Source organism: Fusarium graminearum, chromosome 1 (assembly GCF_000240135.3).
Source record: "Fusarium graminearum PH-1 chromosome 1, whole genome shotgun sequence".
NCBI lineage: Eukaryota > Fungi > Ascomycota > Sordariomycetes > Hypocreales > Nectriaceae > Fusarium > Fusarium graminearum.
In genome coordinates, this window is record NC_026474.1 from 9,518,513 (window position 1) to 9,539,943 (window position 21,431).

Genomic DNA, 21,431 nt, shown 5'->3' on the forward strand with positions numbered 1-21,431 from the left:
AATCGCACAAGTGACTGAACAAAGCAACCGTGAATAAAGCTGTGACTTATCCTCTCAACTATTTTTCATATATCATTATATGTCTAGAGAATCTAATGCTAGTGATACAATAATTAAACACCATACGCAGCAGGCGCATATCAAAAACCCTCCTTGGCTAACATGTCTGCTATGTCCAGGTAAAATGCGATCGCGTTGAAATTCTTTTTGATCCCCATCCACTCCCGAACCGTCCACCCTACACGATTGGACCAGTTGATAAGATCCAAGTGGCTCACACCGAGCAGTGTGCCTTTGTATGTACCCCAGGAACTACTCTCCACGCTCACAAGCCCGTCGTTGGGTCCCTCCGCTTGCGTCATGACGGCGTGTGGGTGCCGGAATGGACTCAACAGCGCCGGTCGCTCCACTGCCGCTCCGTAGGAAAAGTACCGTACGTCGGGTTGGTCCGGCGTGCTCGGATTGAACTCCTCCGCCATGTACCGTCTCGTCAATTGCGAAAAGGCCGCTGTGCCCAAACCCGCTCTCTCAAGCGTCTTGTACAGCTGGGGCAAGTAATGGTGTACCGGCGAGACCTCCTCGTCAAGAAGATAGTCCGCAAAGGCGCTGCCTCGGTGCGGGGTGGCAACGGTGACGAGTGCTGCGACGCGGACGGGGAGAGGCTCAAGATGCGACAGCATGTATCGGGCGTCAAGACCGCCCATGCTGTGTGCAACGATGGTTACAGCCTCAGGCGCCGGAGCGTGCGCTTCAAGGGCGGAACGGAGGGCAGCGGCGCGATCGGCAATTGAAGATGACGGAGGGACGGCGGGAGTCAGAACGGTAGCGCCTTGCGCAGTGAGGGCATCGCGAATCCCATGCCAGTACTCTACTGATGGGAAGTAGGGAGAAAGGCTTAGTTCGGCAAAGCCAAACAGGCCATGAGCGAGGACGATGGGGTATTTTGGGGTATCTGTTGCGTGATTATCAGTGAGATTTCCCCAGCAAGAAACCGGGGTTTGGAGAATCTACCGTATTTCTCTCGTATTAGAGCGTAGTCATCGGATATCGCCCTACCCACGGCTTTTATCCTGGGGTCAAATTCACGACCAACACAGCGACTATAAGTGAAGCTCCGACATTGGACTATGGGACGCTGCTTGCGATACGGGTATTTGACAAGAGTTGGAACGGGCGCTTTGCGCCATATTATAGATCTGTTCATGGATTTTTGGATCGCATGGGTGGAAGACACGATGGAGTGTTGTGGTGACATGGAGTCGAAAGGTCGCAATGTGAGAAATACAGACGTTGAACGGGTGACGTCACCGTTTGGGGTTATGCGATTTTATGGCGGTTTGAGATACTGCCTCAGTAGTGAGAGCAATGAGAGAGTGCTATCATCTTGAATACTCTAAGTAACATAGATGTAATTGTGCTTAAATCGTGAGGCTATAAGATATCTATAACCAAGAAGAATTAGTTGATGATCTGTCGAGTTGTGATAGATTCATGTCTAATGTGGCCATCACAGACGGAACAAAGGTTGCACTGACTGGGGCGAAATAAGCTGTTATGAGATAATGTTGATGGATTCAAGAGTGAATCGAATCAGAAAGTCATCGAGTATCAATATGATAGTATGCTTGCTAAAATTATGAGTTCTACTGTTTCCTCGCTACCAAAGCGGTCGTCGTCTTAGCTGTACATATCCCCTATGCAGATTTATATCACTACATAGAAAACAGTTTATGTTTCGTACAATCCCAGTAAAAATGAATCTATAAACATACTCATTTAATCTAAATCTTGTGCCCAGAACATTTGTTTATGAAACCCAGAGGCGCATCGAAGTCTGGGTCTGCGATAGGGTTTGCGCCAACTGTCGAATTATAGCCTTTTCGCACAACCTGTAATTAACCTATTATCCTAAACCTCATCACAGATAAGAAAGAAACATGCGTATCGAGTGGGTATGGTCGAACAAGGTATCTAACTGCAAACGTCCCTTCTTTCCCGCTCGCATAACTGAACTGACTGCCTATTAAACCCTTCATTTGTCATTATCATCGGCGCGTGAAACGTTCATCTGCAACAAAAAGGGATCTGCCCAATCTAGCTCTTCTCAGGAGGCAACTGGCTAGGCGCATTCTCATTTGTAACACCGCTGTAAGCTGGTCGAGGTTGCATTCCATCAAAGGGGCCAGCCAAGTTCTCGGCAACGGCCTCGTCGTAACTGGGCGGAGCATCGTCATACGGAGGCGCGTCCTGACCTGGGGCCAATTGCGGTGGGTAAAGAGGATCGTGAGCCGGCTGAGGGGGAGCTTGGCTGAATGCCTGAGAAGGTCGTGGCTGTTGCTGTTGTGGGGGTGATACATGGACGGAATTCTGCCTGGGTGGCAAGCGTGGAGGAGTGTTGTTCGTAAAGGTTGCACGGCCAGGTCGTGTTGATCTTGCGGTCTCGACAAGCTCGGCCGGAGGAGTGATACCAGAGTAGACCTCTACTTGTGCGAAGTGCAAAGGCAGAATGATGACTGGCGGGGTTTTGGTGGTCAACCCCTTCTTGGGCTGACCCCACGCCAGACCAAGCTTGATTTCAAGCTCATATTTCCTGGAAAGATTACATGTGGCGAAAGACGGCGCCACGGTATTGGGTAGAGGTATGTTCTTCCATACATGATCTGGGATCACTAACTCCTTGCCGACCTCGTCATCAGGACCTGAGGTCAACGGGATGTTGATGGTGGGGTTCGAAACAACAACCCATCGATTGATCTTTTGGTTATGAAGTTCAAGCGCGCGGACATCAGTGCGCCCTATGAGCTCCATCTGGAACGAAACCAAGTATACTTGTTCTGGGTTGTTGTTAAGCTTCTTGGCGATAAGTCGCAGGGGAATCGGCTTGTTACAAGTCAAGATGCTGGGATGAGGGAGGCGAGCTGATATTTCGATTGCAGGCGCTGGAGCAATTTCTGAAGAAGGATCCGGATTAGACGCAGATTTGGATTCAGAACTGCTTCCAAAGTTGAAGAGAGAAGAGCGCTTCTTTTCTGGTTGAGGGGACTGTGGTCGAAAGGTAAAAGGACGGCGGGCAAAAGCTTCTTGAGTGGTCGGTTTTGGTCTGGGAGGCTCAATAGGTAAGAACTTCAATCCTATTTGGTATCGCCAGTTTTCCTTGAGAAGTCCCGGTCGTTGTATTGTAACCTTGATATAGTAGCGGATCTCTGCCTCTCCGGGGTAACCTGTCAATGAGGGCGGTAACGTGCGGGTAACATGGCGAAGGTAGAGTTGCTTGCTACCATCCATGACTCTCACACCACCGATGCCAAACATTCCTCCGCCCCCAAAGCCTCCTACGTTGGCCATGCCGCCGATTTTGGACATGGCCATTGGATCGCTGCATGCATTGTTGATGGGGAGTTTGAACTTGAAGGGAAAATTGTGCTCGCCGGCCTGGAGCGGATATGCGCCATATGGATTTGAGGAACTGGCGTAATAGTCATCTGGGAAGACCTGCTGTAGCTTGTATAGGATCTTGTGGTTCTCTGTTGCTGTGCTGCCAGGAGGTCGTTGGGGCCCAGCTTGAATTCTGCCCATGTTCTGGGGATCAAAGGCATTGGGAGCTTGCAGGGCAGTCCCGGACTCTCCTTCAAGCTTGACAACAATGCTACCGATCTGTTCGTTGCGATTGATGCCGAGGATGACTCGACCTTGAATAAAATCGAGGTTGGTGTAGAACTCGGGCTGGTTGTCCAGCGCTATTCGGATAGACATGATGGGCGAAGATGAGTGCTGGCAAACAGCGGTATTCGTAGTGTGATACGGCCGCTATATATTATACTTGTTTGGGCCCAACGGTCGAATGGTTGTTATCGTGGTGGATGGATGGATGGTTGGGCCGTTTTTGGGCGTTAGATGACTCGAAGTCTGCTGGGTGTCGAGATGAGACTCGGCCCGTTTGTTGAATTAATAGCTTACGACTTGACGTATCCTTTCAAAAGGCCCCAAAGAGCTTTCAACTTTGCATTGCGTGTATAGGAAACAATTGGAAATATTTCCATTGACTTGACGTGACGGATGCGCGGGAATCTAGGTCGGTTGTACGTCACCAAGGCTGCTCAGCCTGAGCCAAGCCCCGCGATGGACCATGAAAGGCCTAACCGCACCTGACATGACAGAGGCAGAGACAAGAGACACAGACAGATTGGAGGGATGATTTGTGGCGGCCACCTCTGACTGTGGCGCACAATCTCCTGTGGCGGGTGAGTCAAGTCGGTGCTCTTTAGCGCCGGGAGACCGATCTAGGCGTTTGACAGATCTTGGAATGTGTTGATCACCGATGAAGTGGTTCTCTAACCTTGCTCCTCTGCTGGTCCATCTGGCAAAAGTCCCTCAAGCAGGGGTAACCGTTGCCGTCGAAATCTTCACACGACCACATATCTCGCTGTGCCGCTCTGCGATGGTACTTGTTTGGCAGAATACTCCAGGATCCCCGGTACGAGTTGGTTAGAGATAGAGGAAACATCACATCCAAGCTCCAAGTGCTTCACGATGCAGATGTTGCATGAATTTTGTTGGTGACGACAAGTTCAGTGAACATCACCTGCTTGTTCAAGCCCTGGAGCCTGTCGTATTCTCCACTGCACCAGGAGGAGAGATCACCAACACAATAATTTCAACACAAAAAAAAAAACCCATCACACATCAGTGACTTTTATGTGGATGGGAACCTTAATACACCAATACGTGCCGGCAAATGCCTTCTACCAGGGGAGCAGAGACGGCGATCGACAACACCCAAAACATTCTGCGAGGTGTTTCGATGCCCACAATTCTTTAGCATGAAATGTGCTGCATGTCGGACCAACTGCATATTCAGGGTCCCTCTGTTCAGTACGACTCCCTCTCTCCAGCTGGTCCGAGGTTCACAAGGCATCGCTTGGAGCCAGGGTCTGTATGCATTGTTCGCGCGGCCAGCGCTTCGTATGCAGTCCCAGAAGCCCGAAGAATCCGGAATCACTCCGCGGCTCTTGAGATTAATTACTCAACTCTAATATCGGATCATGTCATGACTCCAAACATCCACGCCAGTCACACGTCTCGAGATGCCTGCGGACATCATTCAGAACAAAAAGTCAAAGTCAGTGCACAGGTCAACTTCTGATCACCGCTCGCGTTAGAACGGCTCGCGTAATGACATGATGCGGGCCGTTTGCCGCCCAAAGACCATGGCAAGCCCCGTCTCGCGCTCGTCCACCAACCATGATCAAGACTGGCCGCTTGGATGGCCTTGCACCGGTCGCCCGCTGCGTCTGTGCCGTGCGGGCTGCCGCCGTTTCCCCGCCTGATGCCTTGGATGATTGGCAAGCTTAGCCCCCATCTTAAGCCAGCGCAACGACAAGAGATTGTCTCTTGCAGGCAGAGATTGCCATGATCCTAGATACGCAACCTTGTCGGGCTCCGGTTAAGTTATGCTTCTGATTTACTCTGTCATGATTTTCAGTTGCAAGGGTGATTCTATGCAGCTGTCCTAGTCATGTCAACCCATCACGCATGTTGTCAAACCAATTTACAAATGTCATCCTGGTCAAGCACGACAAGGATGGAATATCCAGTGACCAGTCGCCCTTCATAATTTGCAAAAAAACCACTCTATCAACATCATGAACCCTGGTCTAGGACTACCAGGATGCAGCGACCAACAGCCACATGTTCTTTCTCTGATGCTTCATTGCCTTCCTTTCGTGTCCTGCGCTTCACGTACAGGCTGGGTGCTATGCAAGTTGGTGCCCTCGGCTGTTGATCATAACTAAGATGGTTGGTGCCGTTTGCTCGTGGACCGTCATGGTTCGAGGTTACGGTAGTTGTTCGTTCCTGCTATTGGACCAACCAAGAGATATCGGATAAAGGCTGAATACCCGTCTTACCCGTCAAGACCTTGTCTAGCCTGTCCCTATGTTGCACTGCATTCATGATGCTCCCAACAGCTCTCCCCTCTCTGCAGCGCCCCCAGGGTATAGAGCCTCACATGCAGGGCTCCGCCCAGGCCGGTAGGCAGATGGCAGAATCTGGTCTGTCTATATGTAGGGGGCCAAGCCATCCCGTCTTATTCTCCGAGTCTTTTTATTTCTGACCCAGATGTCAGCCTGCCATGACCATTAGCCAAACTTGTTGGTCGACACTCGACAATGCCAGGCGATTGTGGATCGACCTGTCCGGCCTCTAATGGCTTCTACACTTACAACCCGAGCGTAGGTGGTAACGCCGTGTTACTCACCGTCTTTGCTCTGCTTTCTATTGCTACAATCTACTTCGGAATTCGATCTAAAACCTATCTATTCTCTATCATACTCACAGCCGGGCTCCTCCTCGAAGTGTTGGGATTTATCGGCCGGATTCTACTTCACTCAAAACGGGATGACCAGGGACATTTCTTTCTTGTTTTGTTTGGGACAATTCTGGGCCCATCGCTAATGAGCCTCGCCATATTTATTGTCCTTCCTCATATCCTTTGCATTTATGGAAGGCCAATCTGTCCATTTAGACCGTTGGTGGCTGGTCTGATCTTCTGGGGACTCGCTGCTGTCACTATCATATTCGAGCTTGTCGGCGTCATATTCATGGCGTACGAGACGAAGAGTTTTAGCGTATGTTGCCCAAATACGAGAGCGTGTGACCTTCATTTACTAAATCCAATCAGCGCAAACAGGGAGCAGCGATTGCTGCCACAGGCTTAGCTATACAAGCTTTATCCTTGGTAGCATGCACCGGGTTGCACTTTTGGTTCACACTCAGCTTAAGTACTCGACGAGGAACCCTCGATGCCCGACATTCACAGATTTACTCGTCATCACAGTTCAAGAAGTTCCTCATGGGTAAGGAGACCCTGCCATACCGTCATGTTCTTGACTAATACGGATCTAGCAATGGAGATGGCGTCTGCCCTTCTGATTGTCTATTCCTTCTACCGGCTTGTGGAGCTTGCAGACGGTATTCCAGGAGATGTGTTTCAGAACCAAGCTGCCTTTATGGTTGTCGGGGGAGTGTTGCCATTGTTAGCCGCAGGTCTCTTAACCATCATCCATCCCGGGAATGCATTCGCTGAGGCTTGGGATCCAACATCACCTAAAAGTCTCAAACGCCAAAGCCGACCTGATCCTGTGCAGTCACCCAGCGGCCACCCTGTCCACCACTTATACGATCCCGACATCCGCAAGCAAGTCTCGCCGACTAGTCCAAAACATCAGAGGAACTCTGGACCACCTGAGCTGCCCGAGGGCTCTATGGGGCTCCCTGCGCATCCCAAGCCTACACCAAAACCACCAAGCCCCCGAAATCCTAGGGAACCCGGTGCCCCTCGCAAAGGACCACCCCTACCTTTAAATCTTTCGGCTGTCCGAGCATCACGAAATAGTTGCCGAGCAGAACAGAGGGGTATAACACCTAAGGATTTGGTGCCTGATGGAGAATTGTGGTGATGAGGTTATCTAAGAATTGAAGTTTTGAGGTGAGGATTTATGATTTCTTTAACAGGAGCAGTATTTGTAGCCACGGGGAGTACTGCTGGTTGGTTTACTCACTGTCATATATTATACCAAGGGGGGTGTTCGCTCATTTATTGTTGCGGGAGGAAAGACAGCAAGTGGTGTCTCTGATACTATCTTATTACCACGAGCATGAGTTGGTTTCTATACCAATAGAGATTTGGACTTGGGTCAATATTAATTGCAGGGTACTTTCGAATTGTTTAGATATTGTGTATCTACATATAGGCCTTAGTTCTGATTAATGTGAATTTACCAACTAAGTAAGACATGCCTTGTCCCATCTAGGTTTCGGCAGACCCCGTTCTGCTCCTGTGAATGTTCTCGAACAAACTCGCGCCTAGATTTGGGCCCCATGTTTCCGGCCTCTCTAGCTCCATTTTATTGTCAGCTATCACAGCTTTAGTTGTTTGGCTCTTGAGATGAAAAGATCCCCGGAATTCTTGATTCGTGTATTTATTGGCAACCTCCTGACACTTATGTCAATGTATCTGCCACAGAACCTTAATAGATAAGGTCACAACGAATCATGTCCTGGGAACCACTGCTAAACTCCGATTTGTCACGCCAAGATAGTCTACTCAACGGGCGGATTTCATTGAATGGAATGAGAGGGGATCTAACTTCGGGACATGTCAACCAATGCAAGGCACAAAAGCATTTGTGGACGCTAGTTTAGCATGTCTTCACCAGGAACGGGACGAAAACAAGGACTAGCTAACTAGATCGACCGGATATGGTCTTGTCTTAGATGGTGAGTTGTCACTCAATGTGACATATCGCCCGTTGCTATTCTCAAAGCCGGCTTGAGGCGACTTGATGGAGTAAACTCACGAGAAGAAGAAATGATGGACTTGATTGTATTGTGACTCCATGTTTCAGATATCCTCGCCTATTACTTTACGTTTCTACCCCGATACTGCAGATCCTTCGACTGTTGCTGGAGATCTCTGTCCTCGCATTGAATATTGAATATCGACCTTTACCACAGAAGATATTCCCATGGACGATGAACCAAAGTTAGTCTGATTCCCATTTGAATAGAGTCTTTATAGATCGACCACGCTTAGCCATGTCCGGCCAGGCAAGCCTTCCAGGACTTCCACCAACGTGCCCGGCTCCAAAGTTAGATCTGCTCTTGGCAACTATCTGGTTAAAAGACAATTGTCATGGTCTGATAGGTTCCTACTCGTACGTTAAGCAACGCAACAAAGTCCAGATTCGTCTAAAAGCCTACGCCATGGCTTGCCGTCTCCTCTAAAGAAAGGACCATGCCCCCCGATATGAGCGTTTCACTCCTTTCTCCGTTGACTCGTCCCATGTATGAAGGACCTAACAGCCCTCTTATGTCAAAAATACTGTGACTTTCGAGACAGATCACCAATGTCTTGCGCATTTGCACGAATCTCGGATATTATCAACCGTAAGCTCGGAAGAGGCCGGTATTCCGAGTGCGACGACGACGAAAAGGCGCGGGCTATATCCATCACCACCACTATCACCATCACGACGACTGCGACGGAATCGATAGCGTAGGGAAGGGAGAGAGAATGGATGAGAGCGAGGGAATGACGCTGTTGGCAAGAGTAAAGGTCGACTCCAGCGACAGCGACGGCCATGTCATTTCGGATCTCAACATCGCGCTTATAGTCATCACAAGTGTCTTGGTGATTGTGCGACTATACGTAAGAGGCATAGTCGTCAGGGGTCTGGGGTGGGATGATTTGTTTGCTCTTCTGGCTTGGGTGAGTTTAGTTGCTTATATTCCAACTTGCAACACTGGCAACTGGACAGCTTCCACTGACGATGGCATACTCCAGGGCAATGTCACCGCATTGTCATGCGTAGAAGTCATTCTAGTGACCAAGGGTGTCGGGACTCATATGGATAAAGTGCACAAAGCCGCATTGGCTGAGATGTTTTCAGTATGTACTCACATGGTATTTTTTCCCAGACAGATCAAATGGCTGACACTCGACGTTTCTAGTTAATGCCTGTTGATAAAATGCTTTTCATATCATCGGGTTGTTTTGTAAGACTTTCGATCGTACTTTGTCTTCCTCGTATCTACAGAGCTAGTAAGAAGATTCCCTCATCTGCTACTTTAACTTACCTACTGACGAGAAACACGAACAGGATCTTTCATGACATTCATTTATGGTGCGTCTATGGCAACCATCATCGTCTCCGCGACTTCCCTTCTTTTCCTTGTCTTCTCATGCAGTCCTCCAGCGTGAGTTTTCCATATCCAACTAATAAATAACCCTACTGAACTGTTGACAGCGATGTCTTTAATGCCGGAAAACCAGACAGACAATGTGTCTCCAACTTTACTCTTGGCCGTATGAGACAGGCGCACTCTATCGCGACCACGATTATCAACATTTTCATAATGGGCCTCACGATCAAGGCGGTATCCACGACTCAAAGAACACGTGCGAAGACAGTTAAGCGGCTGCTTATACTTATCCTCGGTGTATTCGTTATAGTTTCCACGTTTGTCAGAGTCGCAATGCTGATGACAACTGATTTGAGCGTCGATACGTCAGTTTTACCACTTTTAACAACCCTAAAAGTGATGCTAACATGAATGCAGAACCTATAAGATGCTTCGCACACAAGCTTGGTTTCCTGTGGAAGTACACGTCGGACTCTGGTGCAGTTGCTTGCTTGCTCTGGAACCACTGGTAGACCCAGGCAGCAACCCCAGAAACTACAATCATTACAACATGAGAAAGCTTTCTAAGAGTAGCGCTTGGGAACCACAAGATGATATTTGGCAACGAGATCTGATGACGGCGAATTCAAAAGTGCTGATTCACGGCGAAGCAAGAGACCCCAAAGGGAAGAGAAAGGCATCAAACGCTGATTCAGAGGTTGATGTTGACATGTTTGAGAACGAAAGGGGTATCAAATTGACTACTGAGTTTTCTGTACATGTAGAAAGTAGTGATCGCCCTAATAGGGAAGGATTGGAGGAGAGAGTGGCCAGGACACCAGCCTGGAATGCCTTTTGAAGCTACATAATAAAGTAAATAGTGATTAATAATTTGGAAATTTGGATTCTATCGTGTCTCGGCGGATTTAAAGCTTAAAGAACAACTCAAGGTACTATGTCTTGCACAAAGAACTGATGATCCCTTAATGAGAGACAGAGATGCAACTAGAATCTGGTAACTTTTGTTACTGTGAACAAAGAAGTAGTTGGTATGCCTTGATATCGAGTACACTCATGTAATCTTCTAAGAATAGCCGCTGTAAGATTTTGGGTTCTTTGTTCCTTTGACCTTAATGAATGTGATAATGTGCGACACGGACCACATCATGTGTTGGTTGTTTGCTTCCACAGAGTTGCCGGCTAAGGGCGATAGACAAAGGACGAGACTTGAATTGATCCAGCCTCACAAGATCCGGCCAGTTATCATTTCAAACTCAACAAAGAGGTTTAACTGTAACGTATAGTCCGGGAATGCCAGACTCTGTGGTTCAGCATCATTCAGAAAAGTGGCGGGAAAAGCTCTGTACAGGAAGAGCGAAGCTTCAACTATCAACCATCAACCATCAACCATCAACCATCAACCATCAACCATCAACTTATACATATACCTGCATACATGATTCATTGCTGGTTTTCTTAAAGAAGCTCTTTCATACTTGAACTCAATTGCCCCCAGTTGAAAGAAATCGGCCTTTATGAACAGCCCACGTCAAAGAACCAAATAGTCTAGATTTACAATGGAGGGTGGTCTGTCCTCGAACCGAGGGTTCTTTGTTCACAGTAGCTGACTCGACTTGTGGAAATAACGCAACGTTGGTGTATACAAAGTCTGCCCATGTCTGAGCAGTGTTCCTGTTCAAGAAACTCTTGGTCTTGCTAGAATTCTCAGACTGTGCAGAATATCCTCAAACGCTCAGCATCCAGTACACAATAACCGGTCTCGATTCTTTCTTCCCTTGCAGTTGATCACTCAACCCTCAGGCTGGCAATTCAGAAAAATAGGTCTAGCCAGCGCAGAATCCACAAACCATGGAAGGATACGAAGCTAATCGTAAGGCTCGCCTCGAGCATGACCATCAATGGTGGGGGGAGAGTCACGTCGAACCCGCGGAAGGAAACCCAGATCGCCAACACATATACGCCCACAACCCTACGATCTCTGACCAAGAGTTTGGTGAGGTATTTCAGGCGTTCAGAAAATCAATCACAAACCCCGAGACAGGGGAGCTTGATTCCCTATCAGTCCACTTGCGGCCCGCCACTCCTCCTCTGGAGAAGGCCACGAAGCAGTTGCAAGGCCTAAAGGATCAAGATGTGGAAATGTCGGACGAATTGGAAAATGAGATCATCCATCAGTTCACAACAAACAACGGCATGGTCGCCGCCTTGACAGAGTGGTGTCGAAACAAGCTAGACGTCCCTGTTGAACACGCCAACCAACTGATGAAAATGATAAACCGATTGAACCTCGAAATGGCCAAACAACAACGCGACTTGCAATTCGAATTGGACCAAACAAAGACATCTCTCAAAGAGTCTGTTGAGGAAGCCCATAACAGCAAGCAGAATATCGCGACTTTAGAGGCTAATCTGGCAAAGGCCAAAGCTGAAAGCGACGTTTCGGGAACGCTTCTCAAAAAAAGCGTGGAGGAATTCCAAGATGCCAAGGAAGAATTAAAAGAGATGACGGCGTTTCACGATGAAGTCCACAGAAAGCTGAGGGCGCACGCGGCAACGTGGATGGCTACTAAGAATGTATACGATAAGCTCTCACAGGACGACCAGAACGCAAGACCAGAGATCAAAACCCTCATCAACAAGGCATCCCTGAACTGGGCGGAATTGGACAGTATGTACGATCGAAAGTGGCTACCTGTGGCAAAAGCTCTAGAGCAGACTGACAATCGTAATGGTATAGGTCTGCTGGGCTTGATTGAGCAGAAAGGAGAGGAACTCAGGGACAGTAAGTGGAAATCTGTAATGCATAGGCAAATGAAGAAATTGTATTGACCAACTCGACAGAGGAAAATGAGGTCGGTCAACTCCGCGAGACTATAGCCGAACAGACCACAAAGCTCGAGCAAAAAGATCAGGAAATTGAGAGACTAAAGCTCAAGCTCCACGGAATGTTTTCCTCCAAACTGTCTGGAATAGATACTCCAGAGCACAGCCAATATTCTTCAAACACTTCGATGGTGTCGTCGTTCAACTCGATTCAGATGGAAGAAGAGATCAAGAGGCTCAAACAGCAAAACTCGGGTCTTCAAAAAATGTTGGCAGACAATAGCAAAGGCAAAGACAAGGACAAGGACAAGGACAAGGCCAGCTCTTCAGCAAACACTTCCCTACAGGATGGGGATAAACTCAAAGAAGCCCTCGAAGAGATTCAGAACCTCAGAGTCCAAGTTCAAACGCAGACGGGAGACATTGAAAAGCTCAACGGAATAGTTAACAGGAAGGAGAGAGTATTCGAAAAGCAATTCGGAAGTCCCAGGCAAGAGAGAAATCTCTACCGGAATCGCCTAAGAGAGGTGGAAACTGCACAATTCAAGACGGCTGATAAATTGATCTTGGCCATTGGAAAGAACGACTCTGCCTCCAGTATCGACAGGAAGATGGGCCTCAGGGATCGGATCAACTATCTCAACCTGGTTTGCTTCTTCCGTACCCGCAACTACATCCAGCTGGCTATTCGAGAGGGAGCTAATAGAATGGCCAACGCTCTCCTTGAAGATATTGAAGGATGGGCAAAGTTCTGTCATAAGGATTTCGAAACGATGGATCCCAGCGTCAATATCCTAATCGAGGCCTCGATTCATATCCTTCACGACATCAGGACAATCGTGACCAACGATGCAGAAGAAGATCTGAAAGCGGCTCAAGAGAGCATCCAATCTGCACGCGATGTCTTCCAGCAATATCCCATAGAAGGGGCCTTTTTTCAACTTGATCGCCTTGCTGATCAAATCTTGCAAATCGCCCAAGAACAAGCTGCCGAGTCGCACACGAAAAAGATGCGCTTTATTTTTGCCGACAAACTCCAAGTGGGGAGGACTCGGAGAACCGACATCAGAAGTCAAGTTAGGAACGCTTCAGGTATGAAGTCCGCTGGCTTTCGTCTACCAGGGGTTCACTCTCCCGTGTCCTCTGGAAAATAGACAAAGCATAGGTAACGTTGGTGAGACTCTGCGTTCTGAGAAGGTATATCGGGCTAAAGATCAGGAAAGAAGAAATCGGGAAAAGACGTTGGGCTAAAAATCAGGGTGGAGGTATGGTCGTATACAAGTGTCAAGTTTTGGGGATTCGTTTGCTTCTCTTCAGTTCCCGTATTGTCCTAGTCGTTTTGGTTAACATGTACGTATGTCATTACATAATTAAAGCTTTCATGTTATGTATAATGTATCTATGCCATTTTAATTTCTCATTATTCAATCTAAGGAGCGCTGTAACCACCATCGATAACAAAATTGGCACCAGTGGCATACGTGGAAGCGTCTGATGCCAGGAATAGATATGCACCTTGAAGCTCATGAGGCTCGCCTTCGCGACTATTATTTGGTTAGTACTGCGAACAACACAACAGAAACAACAAACGTACCCTACGGGAATCTTATCCTTCCACATGTCTTTGGTCTCCTGGTTGACAAAGTTGGAGATCTCAGTGATGATGTAACCAGGAGAGATGGCGTTGGCTCGAGCAAACCGAGCCCATTCAACAGCCAAACTCTTGATGAGATGAATAACTCCTGCCTTGGCGGCATTATAAGCAGCCTGAAGTTGTGGAATATTCACGATACCTCCGCTCATGGAAGCGGTGGCAATGAAACTGCCTGATGTGTAGTTGCTTAGAGGTTGGCCGTTGAGGTCAGTACCCTCAAGCTTCTGACGACGCCAGTGCTTCGCTGCGGACTTTGCACAGTAGTAGGTGCCATCTAGGTTGGTCTGGACAACATCGCGATAGTGGTCAATGGGGCCATCTACCATAGGGCCTTTGGTCCAGGGAATACCAGCATTGGCAACAAAGATATCTAGCCGACCGTTGAGGTCTTTGACTGATTGGTCGACGGCCTGTTCAACGGCTTCGGCGTCTCGCATATCAACCTGATACGCCTTGACTGGAGATTTTCGGTCAGTAAGGAAACAAACTACAACTTGATTCCAGAAGTGTAACTACCAGTGACATTGTACTTGTTGGAGAGCTCTTCGGCACGCTCCTGAGCCTTGTTGCTGGTACGGTACCAAATAGCAATATTGGCACCAGTCTCGGCATATGCTTCAGCAATAGAGAAGCCAATACCGGCAGCAGCGCCAGTGATAATTGCGGTCTTGCCTGAGAGAGAGAAACGCTTGAGGATAGAACCGCCATCGACTAAGCGGTTGTTATCGTGGACGAAGTTACCTCTGTTGAGAGGGTGAAGATCAGACATGATGAAGAGTCGTTCGTGGAACTGAGGAAATAATGGTGAAAACGTGGTATCAGAATTATGAAAGAGAGAAGGACGCTTGAATAGGAGCTCAAAATGGCTCAATTCATGAATTTTATACCCAGGATGAACAGACAGACCTCTCATCAACTTCTCCCCACTGGCTCCGCCCTGGAGCCTTTCGCCCTTAACTGCTTATCTATATATTTGTGTTAATTAGTAGCATGGAAACACCACGATCCATCGATAGAGGATCAATCTTCCATTTTGGGGAGTTCCGCTAGTATCGACACGACAACCATGCCTGCTTGTTCCGCGAGATGATCTGGCACGTCTCCATCGTGAAGTGGTCGGAATTGCCTAAACAAGACAGCAGGAAGCACACCAGAGTAGCGGTCGAAGCTTTCAACAGGAACACTGGGTAACTAAGCATGTAAGTTGTATGGAACGAGAAAGGTTTAGTGGAGAAGCTTGTTCAGCTGTCTGGTGAGCAGCTTGTTAGTCCCATTCGATTGAGTCTCTAATTGGCTAGGACCCTTGTCGTGGGGATGAATCTGTAGAAGCTGGGCCATAGAGAGCCACCTCATAAGGCTCTATCTAATACCGGGTGACAACTCCTCAGCGTTTGGCGTTACCCCGCATCGATTCCCCGAGGGGTAAGGCACAAGCAAGAGCTACTCATGATGTTCTTGTCAACAGAAAGGCTCGTATGTCAAGAGTAACTCAATGAAAGTGGTAGGAACTATGGGGTCTTGTCTATTCATGAGAGATGTTGGACCTTGGTGACCCAACCAGCCAAGAACGTTTGTGTGCTCAGGGAAGGAGCTTTTCTCTTCAGAGCTGCAAACTTGTTCATGCCTTCTGCTGGAATCGAGTGGGCGTCACCTGCCCCCACCATCCATGATACCTCTAGATCAGTTAGTGGGGTACTCTTCCCCCAAACGTAACTTCCCCTGTCAAGTTAACATATCGAGTGCCTTCTCCTTTATCAATTTCTTCATCAATTCATCAATTACCACAAATCTTGAACATCTCGGGCCTTCTCATCATGGCTAATCATCGACCCTATGACTCAAAACTTGGAATAGTTACTGGAGGTTCACGAGGTTTGTATTCGCCTCTACTAGTATATGTTCTTGCATCACGACCTCTAATTGTGTTCAAGGCATTGGCGCAGCAGTTGCTGTAAGATTGGCTACCAAAGGTTGCAATCTTCTTCTCGTCTACACTTCCGACTCATCAACAGGGCCGACCAGGAAGCTCTGCAGTGAGCTCTCGTCTTTGCACAGCATCCAATGCTCTTCAGTACAGGCCGACTTAGGCAGTCCTTCTGAGGCTGCACCTAAGGTTATTGATGCTGCACGGTCGTTCCATGCTTCATATAGCTCAAGCAAGCCCTTCCAGATCGATATTCTGATCAACAATGCCGGCGTCTCTTCTAATCAGCACATGAACGATACTAAGCAAGGGGCTATCAAGGAACTCGAGTTCCACCGCGTCTACAACGTCAACGTTTTGGCTCCCCTCCTCTTAACTCAAGCAGTTGCCCCGCATCTTCCCACCGACTGCAGTGGGCGTATCGTAAACGTTTCTAGTGTTTCTTCGTCTATCGGGTACCAGGGTCAATCGGTCTATGCTGGGAGCAAAGCAGCTTTGGAAGCCATGACACGGACCTGGAGCCGTGAGTTGGCTACTCGTGCTACCGTCAACGCTGTCAATCCTGGTCCGGCCTGGGGCGATATGTACGCGGCCGCAGGACAAACTTTCTGGGACATCAACCAGCCTTATGTTGATGTAGCCCCATTAGCTCAATATGACGGTGAAGCAGATATCTTGAACAAAGCGGGATCCGACGCTGAGCGTTTTGATCGGATAGTACGTGAGTCAATGGGTGGACGAAGACCAGGGTTTACTTCTGAGATCGCCGGCACAATTGACATGCTATGTTCGGAAGAGAGTGGATGGACGACTGGTAGCGTCATTTGTGCCAACGGTGGAATGAAAATGTCAATTTCTTAGAGATTCGGTTGCATGATGACAAGAAACCCGAACAGGCAGATTGATATAAAACGTCAATGTAGTTTGGATACCGAGTATCACAGTTCATATTAGGGGCCAGAGTGCAACCATCGGGGTTTCTCATCTTGCCAAGCAAAACAAACTCTGATATCTTTTTACAGCGATTCCTACATATGGAAAAGCAGCAGTCGAGAAACTAAACATACAAACGATAGACTCTAATCGCCAGACAGCTTTCGGAGCTGTATGCTGCTTCGTCAGAGTGGAATGTTAGCCGTAGTAACACGACAAGGAGCGTGACTACTCGCGCTGCCGGAAAAGACAGAACTCTGTACAATCGTTCTTACCATTGCAGCGCGATGGCCGTGATAAATTGTGGCCGGGTCGCTACGTGTTGCAATCTGTTTGTACAACAATCTGCGCTATGCACAATGCCGACTACCCTGAAACGGGATGCCTTACGATAATCGATAGCCCGCGCCGTGTTGTAATCAAGGGGAGTTTCACGCCCGGTGTCGTGTAATATCGTCTACAAATACGACACATCTGTCAGCTTGACGAAACATTTATGTACGACATGGTGCTGTCACATCTGGGGTAGAAGCCGATGGTACACAACAGCCACGTTACAAGATAAAATCAAAGCATTATCGGTGTCTTTGGTTGGTCAGTAAAGCGACGGGACAAACAGCGACATGAGGTGTGTAAAGATAAACCGAGAGAAAAGATAGCACACTCTTTTCTCGAGTCTCTCGAGGCCAACCCAGGACTTTGGAAGAAGTACGGGCTTGGCATTGCCTACTGTTTGTTTTTCATAGACTCTGATTCAAATGTTTCAGTGCAAAGTGCGTTTGTACGTGGAAGGCTTTTAACTCAGAGTTGTTATTGAGTTTATCAGTGCTTACATTGAACTCTAACTACTATTGAGGTGACACGACAGCTTAATCACCGATCTCTATGGCTTGAGTCTCGCAAGCGTATGATAACGATGCCGCCGAGCAAATGGATATGTTCAGCTTTGGTAGTCGGCAAGTTTGTTTTGGAACTCTGCTATATTACTTCTCAAGCTCTGACAAGAGTGCGTCCAGGGGAATAAGTGGCGACCAATGTCAAAGCCTTCCAGTCATGTAAACCTCACGTGGCTCCTTCGTGCATACATTCATGCAGATGCGGTCACGGTACCTGCATCTCCCCTTGTCTGTTGTAACAGTCTGAGTACGCCCGATGGGTTTAATTATTCAGGGCAAGATGCTTTGCTGAGGCAGGGAACAAATCTTGGAAACACTTTGCTCACTTCCGCATCTGCTTAGCCAACATAGGTGAGTGTCCCAATAGTCTATCAATCAAAAGACTTGACTGGTATATCAGCAACTTTATTCCTATCAGAGCCTTTAAGCCGTTCGAAAACGTACTCGTCCATTTTAAACTATTTTATGAACAGCTTTCATATGTAACTACAGTCTGATGTCACCTCAGGACAGTCGTTGAGATGGAAGTACGGTCTCAGCCTCAAACACTTGAGCACCTCACCATGCTGATAGAAAACTGGGCCGTGAATGCCTTTTGAAAGGCGACAGTCTATTCCGTTCTGCCCTTACATGCGACGATTCACTTTAGCAATGATGTTTCTCTATTCAGATGCCATCCACCGATTCAAAGCGTTCGCCAAATTACGATTCATGTTAGTTATCAGATCCTTTTGACACATGACCACCCACGTCATCTTTTGCTGCCATCACGTATGTTTTTTTTGTCGGCAGCTCTTGTAATGCAGTGACCGAGTGAGGGTGCAAATCCTTTCAGCTGCATATATAGTGCTCAATTGGAAGTCTTCACGTTCTCCGCCAGCTTGTCTCAAAACACCCGGAGGTTATCTGCATGTTTGTTCTCGACAACATTTATGAGTTTTTAAGCTTCTACCCTCACCCTCTACGGCAAGAACCATTGGCTCAGGATTCGGAAACGGCCTTGGATTATTAAATGAGTAGATAAAAGAACCACCAAACTTACTCTTTTCCTAAAGAGCTACCACGCCACCACACTCGGTCATTACCGTGCTACTTCGGAAGTTGTTTCTCTGATACACCAATACACTCCTTGATATCTTTCTTCACACTCATTTCTTCTTGTGCCACTTGGTACAGGATCAAGTCAACGGCAATTCTTCCAGTCTAGCATACCCCCGCTCTCTTCTTTTTCATCATCGGAAGGCCTTGTCTGGTTCATTTCTGAACTTCTCTCGCATTGCAATCGCATCATGGTGAGCCGCGCTTCCCATTCAGATCCGGCGTTTCTCGCCAAGCTTGCTCGTCGTCAGCAAATGAACTACGATGCCATGACTTTCTTTGCCGGGGCCATGGCTAGCTTTTATTTCACTATCTGCATATTTCTTCTTCTTAGGAGACTATGTGTCGAGACAGGTGCTTCGCGCAAACCAGGCATCACCACGGCGGTCCTTAGGTAAGAGCTTGCTCTATTCTCTCGCAGATTGTCAAAGATTAACTATTAGACAGACACATGAGAGCATCAAGCCTTGGAAACATCCCAGGATTGCCATCGGGAGGATATACGTTTGTTATTCTCGGGTACCTCATCATAAATGCCGTCGTCACTTTTACATACTTGGACAATAAGAACATGCCATTCCTTTCCAATGTGGCTTCTCGTACTGGGTGGTGCGTATCCGATTGTGCGCTATTCTATTTTACTAACATTTCATTACAGGATGGTCATTGGCAACTTGCTCATTGTCGTTCTCCTTTCTCTCAAGAACTCGCCAGTCTTTATTCTAATAGCCTCATCTTACGAGCGCCTTAACGTTCTCCATCGCATTGCTGGTTATACCACCCTCCTATTTGCCATGGTACACGCAAGCACTTACACTGCCGTATTCGGGGCCCAAAACTTTCTCGAACGTTTGCTTGAAAAGGAAGAAATCTTTGGTATGGTTGCGCTGAGCTCGTTTATCGCACTTTCGTTCGCGGGCGCTGTCCTTCGGGCCTGGTGGTACGAGTTATTCTACTACATCCATGTGAGCTTCTGGATTCTCGCCATCATAATGGCTGGTCTCCACCAGCCAGAACCCGACAAGAAAGTCCTGTATATCGTCTGCGCTTCTGCCGGGATCTGGACCGTCGGGCGTATTGTTCGCTTTGGGCGCCTGGTCGCCAACGGCGTGAACAATACTGTCACACTCACGCCTCTTCCCAATGGCGGGACTCGTGTAACGCTCGCAAAAGCTCCTCTGGGGTCTACATCCGGAAAACACGGCTTCCTTTGGGTTCCTGCTGTGCGCGCCCTCGAGACTCACCCGTTCACTATGGTTGCAGTCAATCCTCTAGAGTTTGTCGTCGCAGCGTATGATGGATTCACCCAAAAGTTACATGATCGTGCGCTTCGAAACCCCGGGATCAAGCTAAAGGCATCAGTTGAAGGTCCTTACGGTACTTTGCCTGATATAAGGGGGTACGACAAGGTTATACTCGTGGCTGGAGGCAGTGGTGCTAGCTTTACAGTTGGTGCGGCTCTTGATATGCTCAAGAAGCTGGATAGGGATGCAGAGGTCGTAATTGAGTTCATCTGGATAATTAGGAACCAAGGTAGGTTTTGCGTGAAATAAATTGGGCGTTAAGTGACTAACATGGTTGCAGAGTACCTCTCTTGGTTTGCCCAACATCTCGAAACTCTACACCAAGATCACCGCGTCTTCACGAAAATCTATGTAACACGCGCGCCATCAACCGAAAGTGTCCCCCAACGACAACCTTCCACATCTTCCAATACGTCTTTTAACAGCAATTTCGTCGATCCTGACCCAGAGAAAGAGATAGTTACTCAGGCCAGCACTGCTACAACAGCTAGGCAATCGCCTGACCTCGAGCAAGATGGCACCTCGTCACCCACATCTATCACGGCCCATCCATCCTTAGGTGACAACGTTATTTTTTTCGGGAGGCCAGACGTTACTTCTCTGATCAAGGAGAGTATAGAAAGCACGCCATCGGACAAGCGTGTGCTAGTCATGGGCTGTGGGCCAAAGACACTAATGTCAGCCGTTCAAAATGCCACGGCTGATGCTATCGTGGACAACAGAGCGGGTGTCGAGTTGCATCTGGAGAAATTTGGGTGGTGATGGTCTTTTCTTCTTTTGTTTCTCTTCTCGGAAACTTTCATTATCTCGTGACGCTTTTATGACCAAAATTGATGCATATGATGATGAGACTCTACGATTCACCTGACGACCAATGCATAGGAAAATAGCAAACAGCTTCACTAAAGATATTCAAAATTTTGTTTCATTGCTTTTCTATGAAGCATTGACTATCATAACAGAATTTGTTATACAATATACTGTTGAGAAAACTAAAAACTATGTAAAAGTATTTACCAATGTCCCTCCGTTATAAGGACGTGTTGGGTATATAGCATCGAAAAAACAAGTCATTCGTCATTGATCCAACCCGACGC

General features: G+C 47.8%; 8 protein-coding genes across 8 annotated transcripts; 5 read left to right on the forward strand and 3 right to left on the reverse strand.

The window, feature by feature from the left end:
* Window positions 1–25: 25 nt before the first annotated feature.
* On the reverse strand, window positions 26–1,234 carry FGSG_10020 (uncharacterized protein). The gene is made up of 2 exons (XM_011320642.1): window positions 1,012–1,234; window positions 26–952 (listed from the first exon to the last, which is right to left on the reverse strand). The coding sequence occupies exons 1-2, from the start codon at window positions 1,202–1,204 to the stop codon at window positions 141–143; spliced, it is 1,005 nt and encodes a 334-aa protein (XP_011318944.1). The 5' UTR covers window positions 1,205–1,234; the 3' UTR covers window positions 26–140.
* Window positions 1,235–1,756: 522 nt separating this feature from the next.
* FGSG_10021 (uncharacterized protein) lies at window positions 1,757–3,753 on the reverse strand (the record flags this gene model as incomplete). The annotated part of the gene is made up of 1 exon (XM_011320643.1): window positions 1,757–3,753. The coding sequence occupies one exon, from the start codon at window positions 3,751–3,753 to the stop codon at window positions 2,095–2,097; it is 1,659 nt and encodes a 552-aa protein (XP_011318945.1). The 3' UTR covers window positions 1,757–2,094.
* Window positions 3,754–6,045: 2,292 nt separating this feature from the next.
* FGSG_10022 (uncharacterized protein) lies at window positions 6,046–7,786 on the forward strand. Its single transcript, XM_011320644.1, has 3 exons — window positions 6,046–6,626; window positions 6,680–6,854; window positions 6,904–7,786. The coding sequence occupies exons 1-3, from the start codon at window positions 6,168–6,170 to the stop codon at window positions 7,455–7,457; spliced, it is 1,188 nt and encodes a 395-aa protein (XP_011318946.1). The 5' UTR covers window positions 6,046–6,167; the 3' UTR covers window positions 7,458–7,786.
* A 1,287-nt stretch (window positions 7,787–9,073) lies between these two features.
* Window positions 9,074–9,671, forward strand: FGSG_10023 (uncharacterized protein; the record flags this gene model as incomplete). Its single annotated transcript, XM_011320645.1, has 4 exons — window positions 9,074–9,268; window positions 9,344–9,448; window positions 9,511–9,555; window positions 9,660–9,671. The coding sequence occupies 4 exons, from the start codon at window positions 9,074–9,076 to the stop codon at window positions 9,669–9,671; spliced, it is 357 nt and encodes a 118-aa protein (XP_011318947.1).
* Window positions 9,672–12,261: 2,590 nt separating this feature from the next.
* Window positions 12,262–13,679, forward strand: FGSG_10024 (uncharacterized protein; the record flags this gene model as incomplete). The annotated part of the gene is made up of 3 exons (XM_011320646.1): window positions 12,262–12,370; window positions 12,440–12,484; window positions 12,544–13,679. 3 exons carry the CDS (start codon window positions 12,262–12,264, stop codon window positions 13,677–13,679), a joined length of 1,290 nt encoding a protein of 429 aa, XP_011318948.1.
* A 275-nt stretch (window positions 13,680–13,954) lies between these two features.
* Window positions 13,955–14,948, reverse strand: FGSG_10025 (sorbose reductase SOU1; the record flags this gene model as incomplete). Its single annotated transcript, XM_011320647.1, has 3 exons — window positions 13,955–14,069; window positions 14,120–14,636; window positions 14,696–14,948. 3 exons carry the CDS (start codon window positions 14,946–14,948, stop codon window positions 13,955–13,957), a joined length of 885 nt encoding a protein of 294 aa, XP_011318949.1.
* Window positions 14,949–15,993: 1,045 nt separating this feature from the next.
* On the forward strand, window positions 15,994–16,964 carry FGSG_10026 (uncharacterized protein; the record flags this gene model as incomplete). Its single annotated transcript, XM_011320648.1, has 2 exons — window positions 15,994–16,051; window positions 16,111–16,964. The coding sequence occupies 2 exons, from the start codon at window positions 15,994–15,996 to the stop codon at window positions 16,962–16,964; spliced, it is 912 nt and encodes a 303-aa protein (XP_011318950.1).
* A 2,257-nt stretch (window positions 16,965–19,221) lies between these two features.
* Window positions 19,222–21,096, forward strand: FGSG_10027 (uncharacterized protein; the record flags this gene model as incomplete). Its single annotated transcript, XM_011320649.1, has 4 exons — window positions 19,222–19,424; window positions 19,478–19,639; window positions 19,689–20,563; window positions 20,615–21,096. The coding sequence occupies 4 exons, from the start codon at window positions 19,222–19,224 to the stop codon at window positions 21,094–21,096; spliced, it is 1,722 nt and encodes a 573-aa protein (XP_011318951.1).
* Between the last annotated feature and the right edge of the window lie 335 nt (window positions 21,097–21,431).